The sequence below is a fragment of the Cervus elaphus genome, chromosome 4 (genome assembly GCF_910594005.1).
Source record: "Cervus elaphus chromosome 4, mCerEla1.1, whole genome shotgun sequence".
NCBI lineage: Eukaryota > Metazoa > Chordata > Mammalia > Artiodactyla > Cervidae > Cervus > Cervus elaphus.
Window position 1 is genome coordinate 34,967,477 of NC_057818.1, and position 13,866 is coordinate 34,981,342.

General features: G+C 43.1%; 1 protein-coding gene across 5 annotated transcripts in view; it reads left to right on the top strand.

The window, feature by feature from the left end:
* Nucleotides 1-13,866, top strand: part of LOC122691797 (chemokine-like factor) — a 32,050-nt gene that overhangs the window by 17,481 nt on the left and 703 nt on the right. For 3 of the 5 annotated variants that reach the window (XM_043898659.1, XM_043898660.1, XM_043898658.1), the window contains one exon: nt 2,507-2,686. In XM_043898659.1, coding sequence (XP_043754594.1) covers nt 2,507-2,623 — 117 coding nt within the window. In that variant the 3' untranslated portion in view covers nt 2,624-2,686. Of the gene's footprint in view, nt 1-2,506; nt 3,483-5,960; nt 6,120-7,928; nt 7,967-12,264; nt 12,364-13,866 lie in introns of those variants that run through there. The other 2 variants (XM_043898656.1, XM_043898657.1) reach the window with 2 other exon arrangements.

The window sequence follows — 13,866 nt, forward strand, 5'->3', positions numbered from 1 at the left end:
CCAATTTAGAGACGTGAATTAGAAAGTTCTTAAATAAATCTCCCTCCAACTTCCTTATCTTTTCTTAGTATGGGCCACTTGGGAGAAGTGGCCACATATGTCAGAATCCAGTCCATGTAGTCAAAGCTATGGTTTTTTCAGTAGTCATGCACAGATGTGAGAATTGGACCATTAAGAAGGCTGAGTGCCAAAGAACTGATGCTTTCAAACTATAGTGCTGGAGAAGACTCTTGAAAATCCCTTGGACTGCAAGGAGATCAAACCAGTTACTCCTAAAGGAAATCAACCTTAAATACACATTGGGAGGACTGATGCCGAAGCTGAATCTCCAATACTTTGGCCACCTGATGTGAAGAGCTGTATCACTAGAAAAGACCCTGATGCTGGGAAAGATTGAAGGCAGGAGGAGAAGGTGACGACAAAGGATAAGATCGTTGGATGGCATCACCGACTCAATGGACATGAGTTTGAGCAGACTCCAGGAGATGGTGAAGGACAGGGAAGCCTGGCATGCTGCAGTCCATGGCGTTCCAAAGAGTCAGACACGACTTAATGACTGAACAACAGCAAAGATTTTTCCACTTCACTAGGCCCAAAGCAATTTCATGAGGGATGAGAATTACCCTAGAAATGAGATGGTGCTGTAACAGCAATTTCCGCTAGCTATCTTTAAAGATTATTTTATCCCTCCATAGGGAGAAAGAAGGAGGAGGCACAGAATTTACTTTCATTTCCTCATTAATTCATTGATTCATTCTTTAAGTGCACTTTGGTAGGTGCTGACAAAGTATAGAGCCGTAAGCCACAGGTGGCTGAGCACTGGAAATGTGGCTGGTCTGAACTGAGATGAGCTGCACATGTAAAATACACACTGGATTTCAAAGACTTACTACTCCCCCCAAAGAATGTAGAATATTTCACTTATAATTTTATTATATTGTTGATATGTTGAAATTATATTATTTTGGATATATCAGGCTGCTGCTGCTGCTAAGTCGCATCAGTCGTGTCTGACTCTGTGCGACCCCATAGATGGCAGCCCACCAGGTTCCCCCGTCCCTGGGATTCTCCAGGCAAGAATATTAGAGTGGGTTGCCATTTCCTTCTCCTATATCAGGCTAAATAAAGTATATTATTAAAATTAATTTCACTTGTTTTTTCTTTACTTTTTAATGTGGAAATTGGAACTTTTATGATCAATTATGTGGTTTACATTGGTAACTCGTATTTCTTTTGGATGGCTCCGGACTAGAATGTGACCCCTATCCTCAAGTTGCTTAAAGCCTAATACAGGAGACAAAGTGCAAACAGCTGTATTTAAGTTGTTAGTGGATTACTATGGAGCACAAGAAAAAAGAAGCAACTACCTCTCTCTGGCAGGCTTCTCAGGTGGCTCAGTGATAAAGAATTCACCTGCCAATGCAGGAGACTCGAGTTCCATCCTTGGGTCAGGAAGATCCCCTGGAGAAGGAAATGGCAACTTATTCCATTATTCTTCCCTGGAAAATTCCATAGACAAAAGAACCCAGTGGGTTACAGTCCATGGGGTCGCAAAAGAGTCAGACACGACATAGCAACTAAACAACAACAGGCCCTCTCTCTGGCAGTGGAATCATAGTTTGCCAGGAATAAGGGGAAGAAAGACAGATGCTTACCGGCAGAGGAGCCAGCAGCATGCTCAGTAGCAGAGTCATGAAAGCATCTGTAATAAGTGTTGGGTTGGTCAAACAGCTGATTCAGGTTTTTCAGTGACATCTTATGGAAGAACCCGAATGACTTTTTTGGGCAACCAAATACTTAGCGTGATGAGAATCTAGGAAGCTGTGTTTGAGATTCAGGATGGGAAAGGGACAGAGTCTGAAGCCAGACCTCCTGGGCAGTTGGATGGAGCTGGTGGTAGCACTGACATGCCTCTCTCCAGCCCGGGTGCCAGTTCTCAAATAGCCATCAGAGAACCTAAAGACCATGTTCCAGTTAATTCCCTTTACTCAGTTTTTCCTGAGGCTTATTTAGAATCTCACCCCTTATGTGGATGCGGCCCAGCCTTGGAGAGCTCACTTTGGATCATCTCATCACTCCAGTTCTCCAAAGTTCTTATCACAGCTTAAATCTTGAGCTGATGTTAACCCTGACTTTTTATCTGGTACAGTTCGCAATAGAAAAATGGAACAGTTGAACACTGGGTATAGAAATGTTGATTAGTGACTAAATATTATCAGTAGGGCTTTAAACAGTAATACTGGCGAACAGGAGATCCAGACAAGTATTTGCTTCAGAGCCCACACCACTTCAGTATTGGTTTCTGCTCACTTAAATGATCTTTCCCTTTCTCTAGGAAGGTACTGGGAAACCTTGAGAATGCAAATAAAATGATCTCTGAAATCTCTTCCCATTCCAGTATTAGATGACAAATAGGGAACCCTAACAGGAAAGGAAGCTGGCAGGCAGACCACTTAAAACCTGTGTGACCGTGGCCATCAGCAGTGACACTGTGTCTTTGTTTCAGGTGTTTGGACTCGCGGCCTCAGTGTTCTCTATTGCCGATGGGGCACTTATTTACCGGAAGCTGCTGTTTAATCCAAGTGGTCCTTATCAGAAAACTGATGCTCATGACAAACTATGAGTTTTGTAAATTTATATCCTTTTTAGTCGATGCTAAGTATTAAACATATCTCTTTTTCTAACACATACTTTCTGCAGTTCTCATTTTCATCTCAATATGGGAGCTGGAAGAAGAGATTCAGGAACTGTGCGTCCAGCGCTCACTGGCACCATAACTTCCAAGGAAGCGCTGGGAATCCGGCCTGAATCGGATCCGATCCCTTTTCCTACTCCTGGGCCCAAGGTGGGTGGCGGGCGGGGAGGCAGAAGGAGAAAGCCCCCGGACCACCGAAATGGTCCCCAGAGCTCACTCCCCTCGGCTGGCTGGCAAGACGGAGGTGGCGGCATTGCGGGGATCTCGAGTTCCCCGGCGTCACATCCCGGTGGCTAGGAGGGTGCCTGGGGGGCTGGGTTTATCCGCGGGGAGCGACAGCTGCGTGCGCCCGCGAGGGAGAGGCGGTCAGCAGCCGTTGGGGCGAGACGCCGGTTCCCAGAGGAGGGCTGGCCGCCGCCGTGCAAGGTTCAGAGCCGCAGGGCCCGTCAGACACCACCAGGCCCAGGGGTCCACCATGGATGCTGAAAAGGACAACCCACCTTCGAAGGGCTCGAAATCCCGGGGGACTCTCTTGCGCTCTGTACACATCGCAGAGGGGGCGCATCCCGAGCGCTCGGGTCGATCCACACCCTCCAAGCGCGGCGTCAGCGCAGCGCCCTCAGCATCCATACTCAAGCCGCCTTCAACCCCCACGACCCTCAGCCAAGAAGAGAAGGAGGCCATCCAAAAGCGTGCTGAGGGCCGGGCCAAAGTCCCGCCCAAATTCAGGGACAGCATCAAGCGTTTTTTCTTCTCGCCCACAGGAGCCTTGAAGATCATTAGGCTGGTGAGCAGAGAGAGTTGGTGACCCGCTGGGCAGATGCAAGGGTGGAGGCAGGCCGACTTGGCCTCTGGGAGTGAGTGATTCCCAGGGGTGTGCCACCTGGGGGGAAGCTTCCCTAATTCCCTTTGGCAGTCTTCACCTTTCTTCGGCCTCTCCCCTGACTCCTCCCACGCACTCAAGCCTTGCTACTAAATTTGGCACGCTAACCACCCACCCCCAATCCCTCACTTTTATATTTCTCAGGTTTTCCCTCACAAAGGGAATTAGGGAAGCAATGGGGATAATAGCAGGAAAGTGTAAGTTAGCAAACAAAAATAATAGAATTGACCAATAAAACTGGTAAACCACTGGTCCATATAACAGGAAAAAAGTGGGTGGGGTGGGAGAGGACATATATTTAAAGTTAGAAACCAGAAAGGGAAAATACTGTAAATGGGGAAGAAACTGAAAGGATTCACAAGAGTTACTTTGCAAAACAAATGTGAATAATTGGGTCCAAGAGTTGATTTTCTAGGAAAATGTGTTACCAAAACTGATCCCAGAATAGAGAAAAATCAAAACAGACCAATATAAACACAGGGAGGAAAATGAGAGTATCTTTCAAAAATGTATCAGTCCCAGAAGATTGAGGGCAAGAGAAGGGGGTGACAGAGGCTGAGCTGGTTGGATGGCATCACCAACTCAATGGACATGAGTTTGAGCAAACTCCAGGAGATAGTGAAGGACAGGGAAGCCCAGTGTGCTGCACCTCATGGGGTTGCAAAGATTAAGACAGGACCTAGCAACTAAATAACAACAACAATCAGGCCTAGACTTTTTCACAGGTTAACCCTTTCAAACCTTCATAGGATGTAATTCTGATACTATTCAATAGTTTTCAAGGACTAGAGAAAAAAGAAACACTTCTAAACTGTTTTTATGAAGTCAGTGTAACATTGACCTCAACCCTGACCAAATTCAGAAAAAGAAAAGTAAAATATTCAATAGAAATCTCACTAGTACCAAAGCAACAATATTAGCACGTTAGCAGAAAACATTCATTGGTACTTCTTAAAAACACATCATGAAGAAGAAACATAAGGATGATTCGATATTAGGACTCTGTTAGACAAATCCATCATAAGTAAAAGGAGAAAAAATCAAGACACTCTATCAAAGAGGGTATAGAACACATTTGACAAAATTCAACATTCATCTCTGATTGCAAAAAAAGTGAGCAAGGGAAGAAGAGAGAAAGACCAGTTAACTAGGAATATATCGATATTTCACTGACATTATAAAATAAACCCCAAAATCAGTATCATATATAATTAAACCTCAGAAGTATTCCCATTAAAATGAGAGAAGTATTCCCATTAAAAACAAAGAGGATGCCCACTATTAATGCTATTATTCAGTGTTTTGCTGGAAACACTAGTCATCACAGTCACACAGGAAAAAGGAATAAGTAAGACTATTTGAAAAGGCAAAATATATCATTTCTTACAGCTGACCTGATCAAAGATCTAAAAATAAAATTGACTGGGAAACACTCTAGAATACAATAATTTCTACTAACTTAGTAGAAATGAGCAAGCACTTAGAATAGAAGAAAATGTTTCTCTTTACAACAACAATCAAGATGGTAAAATATCTAAGATTAAATGAAATAAATGTGAAAGACCTATACAAAGAAAACTTTAAAACTCTATTGAGAGATATTTTAAAAACCACTAAAATAACTGGAAAGGCATACTTTGTTCTTGAAGGGTCAGACTAAATTTTGTGATCTTTCTATATTATAAGTTAAAGGAAATTCCAATTAAAATACCAACAGGCTTAGTTTGGGGAACTTGATCAAGACAAAAATAAGAAACATAAACAACCTGAGAATGGGTACTGAAAGGGGGTCCAAGCCAGACAAAAATACAACATAAAATAAGTTGCTTGTAATTTCAAAAGTACTAGAAAAGTCAGCAACTCAATAGAGGAAAAGAGTTTCAAAATCAAATACATATGAGAATTTAGTATATGATAAAGTTGGATTTCAGATCAGTGGTGTTTCCCAACAAATGACGTTGGGATAATCAGCAGGTGTTTGGAAAGAAAGAAAGGTGGGACTTTATCTCACTCTTTCTCTCAAAATCAATATATATTTACTTCACTTGGCCTATATATACACAGTTCTTTCTGGCATGAAATATACACAGTTAATAGTGATTACTTTTAAGGAGATATACTAGGATTGGGACAAGGGAGGAGAAAGAAGCTTCTGTACTGTGTGCATTTTTTATTTGTGTGTGTTATTTCATTTCTTAAGAAACATAAGGAATTTTAAAACTAACATATATGTGCCAAACAATACAGGCCATTGCAATATAATCAGATTTGCATTCTGACCATTTATGGTTTTGTTCTGTTTTTTGGTTTTTTTAATAGCCCATTTGCATTAAAACAAATCCTGTTTGTTTGTTTGTTTGTTTGTTTGTTTGTTTACTGCAGGGCCTTCTCATAGGGGCATTCATTCTTTTCATCATCGCCGAAGCCCCAGAGTCCTACATAGCAATCACCATTCTGGAAACCTGCATCGTTGTTTTTTTCATTCTAATATATATGCTAACCCTTCAACACTTGATGACTTATTTACATTGGCCCTTACTTGTAAGTGTTCCTTTTCATAATTTGCATATAAACTTTGCCCTCAGCCCCAGGGTAAAGGCTCTCCTCAACTGAGCACAATAGAGGGATCTCTCTGGACGAGGACAAAACTGAGCTGTGATACTGTTGCCCTAATCCCAGAGAAAAAAATAGCCTAAATCCAGAAAGATTCCTGGAACCCCTCTGTCTATAGGACAACCAATATACACACCTGCTTCCATCTGATTATGGCCCTGAACATGTGGTACTTTTCAGCTGGTCCTAAAGAAAATTTTACTTAGTATATTCAGTAATATCCCTCTCTCCTCTCCGTGCATCAGTCAGTCATGTCTGACTCTTTGCAACCCCCATGACTATAGCCCACCAGGCTCCTGGGATTATCCGGCAAGAATACTGGAGTGAGTTGCCATTTCCTCCTCCAGGGGATCTTCCCGAGCCAGGGATCGAACCTGCGTGTCTCCTGCATTGGCAGTCTCATTCTTTACCACTGTGCCACCTGGGAAGCCCATATTCAGTAATATATTGCTTTATGAAATAGCACACGCTTTTCCTACTTTTCAAAGAGTGCCCACTCTAACAAATTACAAACATCCCTCTGAAAATTTTCTACAACATGGCAAAGTTTAGAAAACTGTCATGTGTGCCCTGAAAGATTGCAAGAGTCAACTTTTTCATGTGTGCTAAGGGTCCATTTGATGCTGAAGCTGAAACTCCAATACTCTGGCCACCTCATGCGAAGAGTTGACTCATTGAAAAGACCCTGATGCTGGGAGGGATTGGGGGCAAGAGGAGAAGGGGACGACAGAGGATGAGATGGCTGGATGGCATCACTGACTCGATGGGCATGAGTTTGAGTAAACTCCGGGAGTTTGTGATGGACAGGGAGGCCTGGTGTGCTGCAATTCATGGGGTCGCAAAGAGTCGGACACAACTGAGCGACTGAACTGAACTGAACTGAACTGAAGGGTCCATCTTCCCAAAGGAGCGCCATATGGTGGGGAATTCAGGAAAAGACATTGCATAGCCTTCTTCAATAGTTTTTTCCCCAAATCTCATCATTTTTACCAGCTGAGAAATTCCCGAAGCTAATTCCTGAGGTCTCAGAAAAAACAGTATTTATTTCGGAGCCTGAGGTTCTGCAACCTCACAGACTAGAGAGGTAGCATGGTTTTGGTCCAGATACAGACACGGACCCAGTTCCTGGCGCTGCCACCTTCCTAGCTGTGAAAACTTTAGCCTCAAGTTTCCCCATTCAAGGAAGGAATTTCAAGGAAGCTGGAAATTCAAGGAAGGAAAAGTGTGATGATAGAAACTGTCTAATAGGGTTCCTGTAACTTTAAAGATGGTTAAAGCAAAGATCACAAAGGCTTGCCACAAAACTAAACATTCGCTACAAAGTGTCCGTGGACCCCAGGAGGCAGTTGGGTGGCTTTTACCCTTTTATCCTCTGCACCATGAACCATCCTAACTCTGAAGGAGCTCACACCTCTTCCACATTCCACTTTGTTATGGTGCCCTTTTCTAACCATAAAGTAGGATTGGTTGTGTCGACTTTAAAAAATTGCACAACATGTGAGTTGTGAGTTAAATTTTATTTGGGGCCAAATAAGGACTGCAGCTTGGGAGACAGCATCTCAGGTAGCTCTGAGAAACTGCTCCAAAGAGGCAGGGGGGAAAGTCGTGTGACTCTGGTGAAGGGGAAGTACATGCCATCAAGCACTTATTTTTCCAGACGGTTTCTATTAGTCTCATGATGCTTTTGCTAGGCACAAGGAAGAGTCGTCACTGTGAAGGATTTCAATGCTTTTCTAGATATGAAGAGGAACAAGAATTGGACTCATAAAATCAGCTCCTGAAAATATCTATCTGAAGACCTGTCCTGCCAGTTTTTTCCTGAGCACAGAGTGCCTCATTTCTGCTCTCCACCCTGAACTCCTTTCAGGAGGTGTTGAAAATCAGCAGCTGCATGATTTAATCCTTGTAGAGGTAGACAGCAAGTGCCAATTTGTAGCTGATGGTTGCTATTGAATTGAAACTCAAAATGCTTTCTTGGAGCATCTGAGGGATTTTCTAAACAGGCCGCTGAGCTCTCTCTGTCCCACAGAGTGCTGAGCAGTGGGAAGCAGAGCAGGCAAACTGTGAGCAGCTTTAATTGGACACGTGGAAAGGCCTCTCAGTTATGGAGAGCTATAACCATGGAGAGGTTTCTGAGGGGAAACTAAAATCTCTGTCCATGGAATTTTCAAGAAGGGAAGGTAAAGTAACGGTCTTTGAGTACATTCCACGTACCCGATACTTCTTCATACAGATTGCCTTATTTCATCCTCACAACAACCCGGTGAGGTTGTGATCACCGCCCCGCTCCCACCCCCAACCGCCACTGCACGCTTAATGGATGAGAAAGTTGGATTAAAGAGACCATTAATATGACCATTACCCATGGTCATATGTAGGCACGTGGAAACTCAGATTTGAGCCAAGGTCTGTTTGACTCTTTCCAGACTTTATACCCTTAGTGCCTTGTGATGTTTTCTCTCAACCCTTTTCCCTATGTCTTTGCCCTCCTCACATTTTCTAAATTTTATCTTCTCTGAAGATAGAAAGAACCCAGTTCTCTCATGGTTCCTTAAGATGTGGAGCAAACCATGAACTGATTATTCTGGGGTGGGGGGCAGGGTACAGATTTTGGGGGGTCGGCAAATGAGGGCTCCACAGCACCGAGGTCAGCAGCTGTGGTCAAGGAGGACTAGAGCCCTCTAAGAAAAAGGTCTACAGCCATAATGCTGGAGAGAGCCTCAAGGCCCTGTGCTTTGCTGGAGGGTCCAAGGGGGGTGTCCAGGAAGAGTTTCAGGGAGAGGCCGGAGCAGGGTCTCCTCAGCATGAAAAGGAAGGTCTCATGAGAGGAGCTGTTCCCACCGTCATGGGCAGCTCAGGCCAGCCTGTGTAGGGCTGCAGGCCTTCAGTCAACCCTGGTAAAGCCAGGCCCCCTTTTGCTACTTCACTTCTTAGGGGAGAGGTTTCACTTTTCTTTGGATAGCTATGGGACCCCAGAGTGTGATGCAGAGCCCCCCAGGGGGTGGGCCAGGCCCAGCTTTCCTCACCCTACCTGTGTTGGCATCACTGTCTTCTCTGTTAGATTTCATTATCGACTTTACCCACCCTCTTCCAGTATCATCTATCAGTATACCCAAGAAAAGTATGAATTATAATCACTGTCTTCTAAATAGCCCATATTTTAACACTTCTACATTGTAAAAAATATATATATTTCCTGACACAGTCAGAGAAACTGAATTCTGGTCAAGTTGATTTTTCTTTTTTTCCAATAGAAAACAATTTAGAAAAAACGTATTTACTTAAAATTCTATCAAAGGGATGATTCCAAAACTCTCAGCAGTATCTTTACGTTTATAAGTAAAAGGTATCAGCTTTAGAATGTCCCCTTCAAATTAATGAAAAATAATTGTAGTGATGTCTGATTAGGTTCTGCCATGTGTCTAGAGAACTCCAAGGCACAAACAGAACCAATGAAAGTTGTTGTTAGTCAAATACCATGTACTGTTTATTGTATATACATTCTTGTTAACAAATACCACATTTTGTGAAACAAATTGTAAAATGTTTGACTCCTTCCTAATCTTCAGTGATTAAAAAAAAAATAACCATTCACCATCAAAGCATCTTTTTTCCCAATTTTAATTCGACACAATTTTGTTTATCTCTGGGAACAGTTTGGGCACTTTATGGAAAAATAATAGTCAAGTCACAAATCTATTTCGTCAGAGGCAACTATTTGAGTCAATAAGATAATTTAGTCAAAGATAAAAAAAAGGATGATGAGTAAGGATGGCATTTATGGGGAAACTAGAAGTGCTTTTGCACGTGGTAAGATTCAGCTGCAGTTTTACTCCATCTGAGAAGACATACCTTTCTCTCTGTCAAACATGAGGCCAACTTAGAGGGTCTGTGTCTAAGGCAAAAGGGAGTGGGGTTAGTCAGGAGAAGGCCCTTGGAGTGAGGAGGATCATAACCACTTACTGACTGAGCAACTCCAGGCAAGTCGCTTACCCATCAGTAAACTGGGGATGATAAGAGTTTATTGTGAGAATCAAATGAGATCACATATGAACACCCTGGCACAGTATGCAACACATAGCAAGTGCTCAAGACATGTGAGCTATGATAGAAATGTTCCATACAAAGCAAGCACTACCACCAAGAGACAGTTTGGGACAGCACTTCCTTCCAAGTAAGAGTCCAAAACTCCAATGAGGAGATGGAATTCTGATGAGGCAGTCAATGATTGACTAGGGAGATCAAGTCTGCATTTATTATTATTATCATTATTAATATGCCTTCATCCAAATTCTCAATGATGAAGACCACAGTTAACTTTTTTTTTTTTAAAGTTCACACTCTGCTTCAATGTCCCTGGTCACATCTTTGAATATCTTGGTTTACACAATCCTCAGGTGCTATGCTTTCTGCAAAGTTGCTAACCATTGTACCTGCCCCACTGTGAACAGACCTCTCACTCAGCCTACAGAACCCAAGTGGAACTGACTTCCAACCCTCACCAGCCCTGCACCAATGTGCCCCCGCCAGTGTTACCTCTCACGTGCCCAAATAGCAAACATTAGTGCCTTTCTAAGAAGCAAGTCCCATTCCACAATAGGGCTCCTTGCTCACCAATCTCAACAGGAAGAACACCTCAAGTTCACAGAATGTTTACTCACTGTGCACATTTTGAGGGCAGATTATCAGGAATCTGCACTTTGATGCACTCCCACTACCAACTAGATGCCAGGTACCTCATCTGATGCTTTCAGATTCATTATGCCATTTAATCCTCAGATGAAGTCAATGAAGCCCAATCATTATACCCATATTCACCCTGAGCCTGTTGGGGGACTTCCCTGGCAGCTCAGTGTTTAAGACTCTGTACTTCCACTGCTGGGGACATGGGTTGGATCACTAGTCGGGGAACTAAGATCCCACATGCAGCATAGCTGAAAAAAAAATGAGCCTGTTGGCACAGAGGGGCAATAAAACATGTCCCAGGTGATACATCTAGTACTTGGTAGGCCAAAAGAGCTGATCAGCAAAGAACAGCCTCACCTTGCTTGTCCCGCGCCACTTTGATCCTCCATTACTCATTCCACAGAAAATGCCAAAGACAGGTGCTGCACTTCCAACCTAGGGGGACAGGTCATTTCTTCCTCATTTGGGTGTCCCTGATGGAAGGCAATAGGGAGCTGAGTTCTGATTCGGTTCCTTCGCAGATATTCAATCATAGGCAATTTAATGATCTTCTCTAAGCCTCTGTTATGTCCTCTTAAAATGGGGATTCTAACAGTACTGGCTTTGTGGAGGGTGTTTGTGAGAGTTAAATGAGATAATGACAGGAAAATGCTCAGCACACCATGGAGCTCCACTCAGACCCAATATGATTAGACGGCAGGGCTCCATTACTGACATCCAAAAAGGACACAAATAGCCTATAGATGTCAGGACAAATCAATTCTGGCCATGTGTTAGGAAAGAGAGAAAGTCAATTTCATTCCAGAATACCAGGTCAGCTCCTCAGATGGGTTCCTGTCTTCTTGGGATGTGTGACCCTACAGAATAAATACAATCCAACTTCCAAAGTTTCAGTTCTAGTGATCTGCAGATTTGGGAGTGGAATTAAATCAGTCAAATGTTAATTTAAATTTTTATTTTTATATTAAAACAAACATATTATGGAATAGAATGAAGAATTTACATTAAGTTAAAATACAAAACTTCAATAAGATTGTATTTATGGAGGGTCAGTCTGGGTCAGGTCCTCAGACCTCTGGGTTTTTTTTCTTGCCCACTTTCCTATGCACTTTAAAAAGCCTGATGGGAAAACTGTTACAAAAAGAGTATTCTTTAATGAAGTTAAACCCCTTTCTGTTGACAGTCCTATTCAGGACCTTATAATCACATAAACTCACATCTCTGGAAGATATAAGAATTATGCTGCTGAGGGTTTGTTCCTGTCAATATTAATCAAAGAGAAAGTTTTTAAAAGGCATTCATCCTTAGATGGGTAATTGACTAATTTAAAGACTTTGTGAAATGACATTTTCATGTAAACTTGACCATTTTCAATTCTGTGTTGCAGGATCTTATCAACAGTTTCATTACTGCAGTGTTCCTTTTAATAGTTGCCATCTTGGCGATACAAGAAAAGGAAAGAAGGCATTTGTTCTATATTGGTGGGGTAAGTAGAAGCCTTCACAACTCCATTTAAGATCAGTATTTCAAGATTCTTTAAAAAGGGAAACTAGCAGACCATCATTATTTCATTTATAGAACACCCCCCACCAACCACCCCTGCTCTTTCTTGTGCTGACTTCTTCAGAAGACTTGAAGTTACACAAGCTCTAAGCTCATGAAGATCTTCATTCTAATACTCATTCTCCAAATAAGTACAAAAACAAGTCTATGGAAACTTTTCTGAAAATCATACACACTACTTTTTTAAAAGTTGCCAAAATGTATTCCAAAAAAATGATTGTAGAGGAAAAAAAAAGTGCATTGCCAAAGTGAGGAGGGAAGACATTCCCACACTAGGCTAGGAATCTTCTGTCTTAATCTTTACAACTCTCATTTTTACAGATAAGGGAATGGAGGTTAAATACCTTACCCTGGGTCTCAAGGCTGGGACAAATCCTCATCGTATGACGAGCACAAGAAATGACAGATTAAGTGCCTGGAAGATAGGGGGTGGGGAATAGGGTGGTGAGACTTTGACTCAAGAAGTTAAGTGATGGGAATAGAAATTAATCCAGAAAACAAAAACCAAAAAACTATAAGTTCTTCGAATTCATCCTATGATCTGTGAATATTTGTCAATCCTGTGCCAGGCCTGAGCACAGTGCTGGGGATTGAGTCCCTTCCCACTTAGGGAGCTCAAGATTAGTTACAGCAAGACCTACCTAGGAAAAGTTCATGAAAGCAGCCAGGGATTAAGTGACCACAAAGAGATACTGGCAAGCTACAGTGCATGGGGTCACAGGGTTAGACACGATTTATCCACTCCTCAACAAAGAGAAACATGTGCTTCCCAAGTGGTGCATGTGGTAGAGAACCTGCCTGCCAATGCAGGAGATGTAAGAGATGAGGGTTCCACCCCTGAGTCGGGAAGATCCCCTTAAGGAGGGCATGGCAACCCACTCCAGTATTCTTGCCTGGAGAATCTCATGGACTGAGGAGCCTGGCAGGCTATAGTCCATGGGGTTGCACAGAATTGAACAGGACTGAATCGACTTAGCAACCCACAAACACAAAGAGAAACATACAAGGCAGACAGGAACTGAGGAGTACTTGGAATCTTGGGTGTTACAGGCCGTGATCCCTATCTGTTAACTCAGCCATCACGCCTTCTCAGGAGTTCCCACCCCCAGGTCTCCATCAGTACTTACCTGGATGGTCGGAACAACCCCACCTCCACCCCACCCCCCTCAACACATACACTGGTCTCCCTGCCTCCAGCCCCGTTCACTCTCCATTCATCTTGGGACAAATGGGCTTCCTGAACCTGGAACCTCCCCTCCCACCTTGATGAAGTCCCAGATCCTGCACCTCCCCAGCCTCAACTCTGCCCCTTCCCTCACCAGCTCCACAGGTGTCAGACACACCAGATGGAGAACCCAGTTGGGTACCTGGAATTCTCTTCCTCCCACTTTGTCTCTTTGCAAACAACTACCTGCCCTTTCAAATA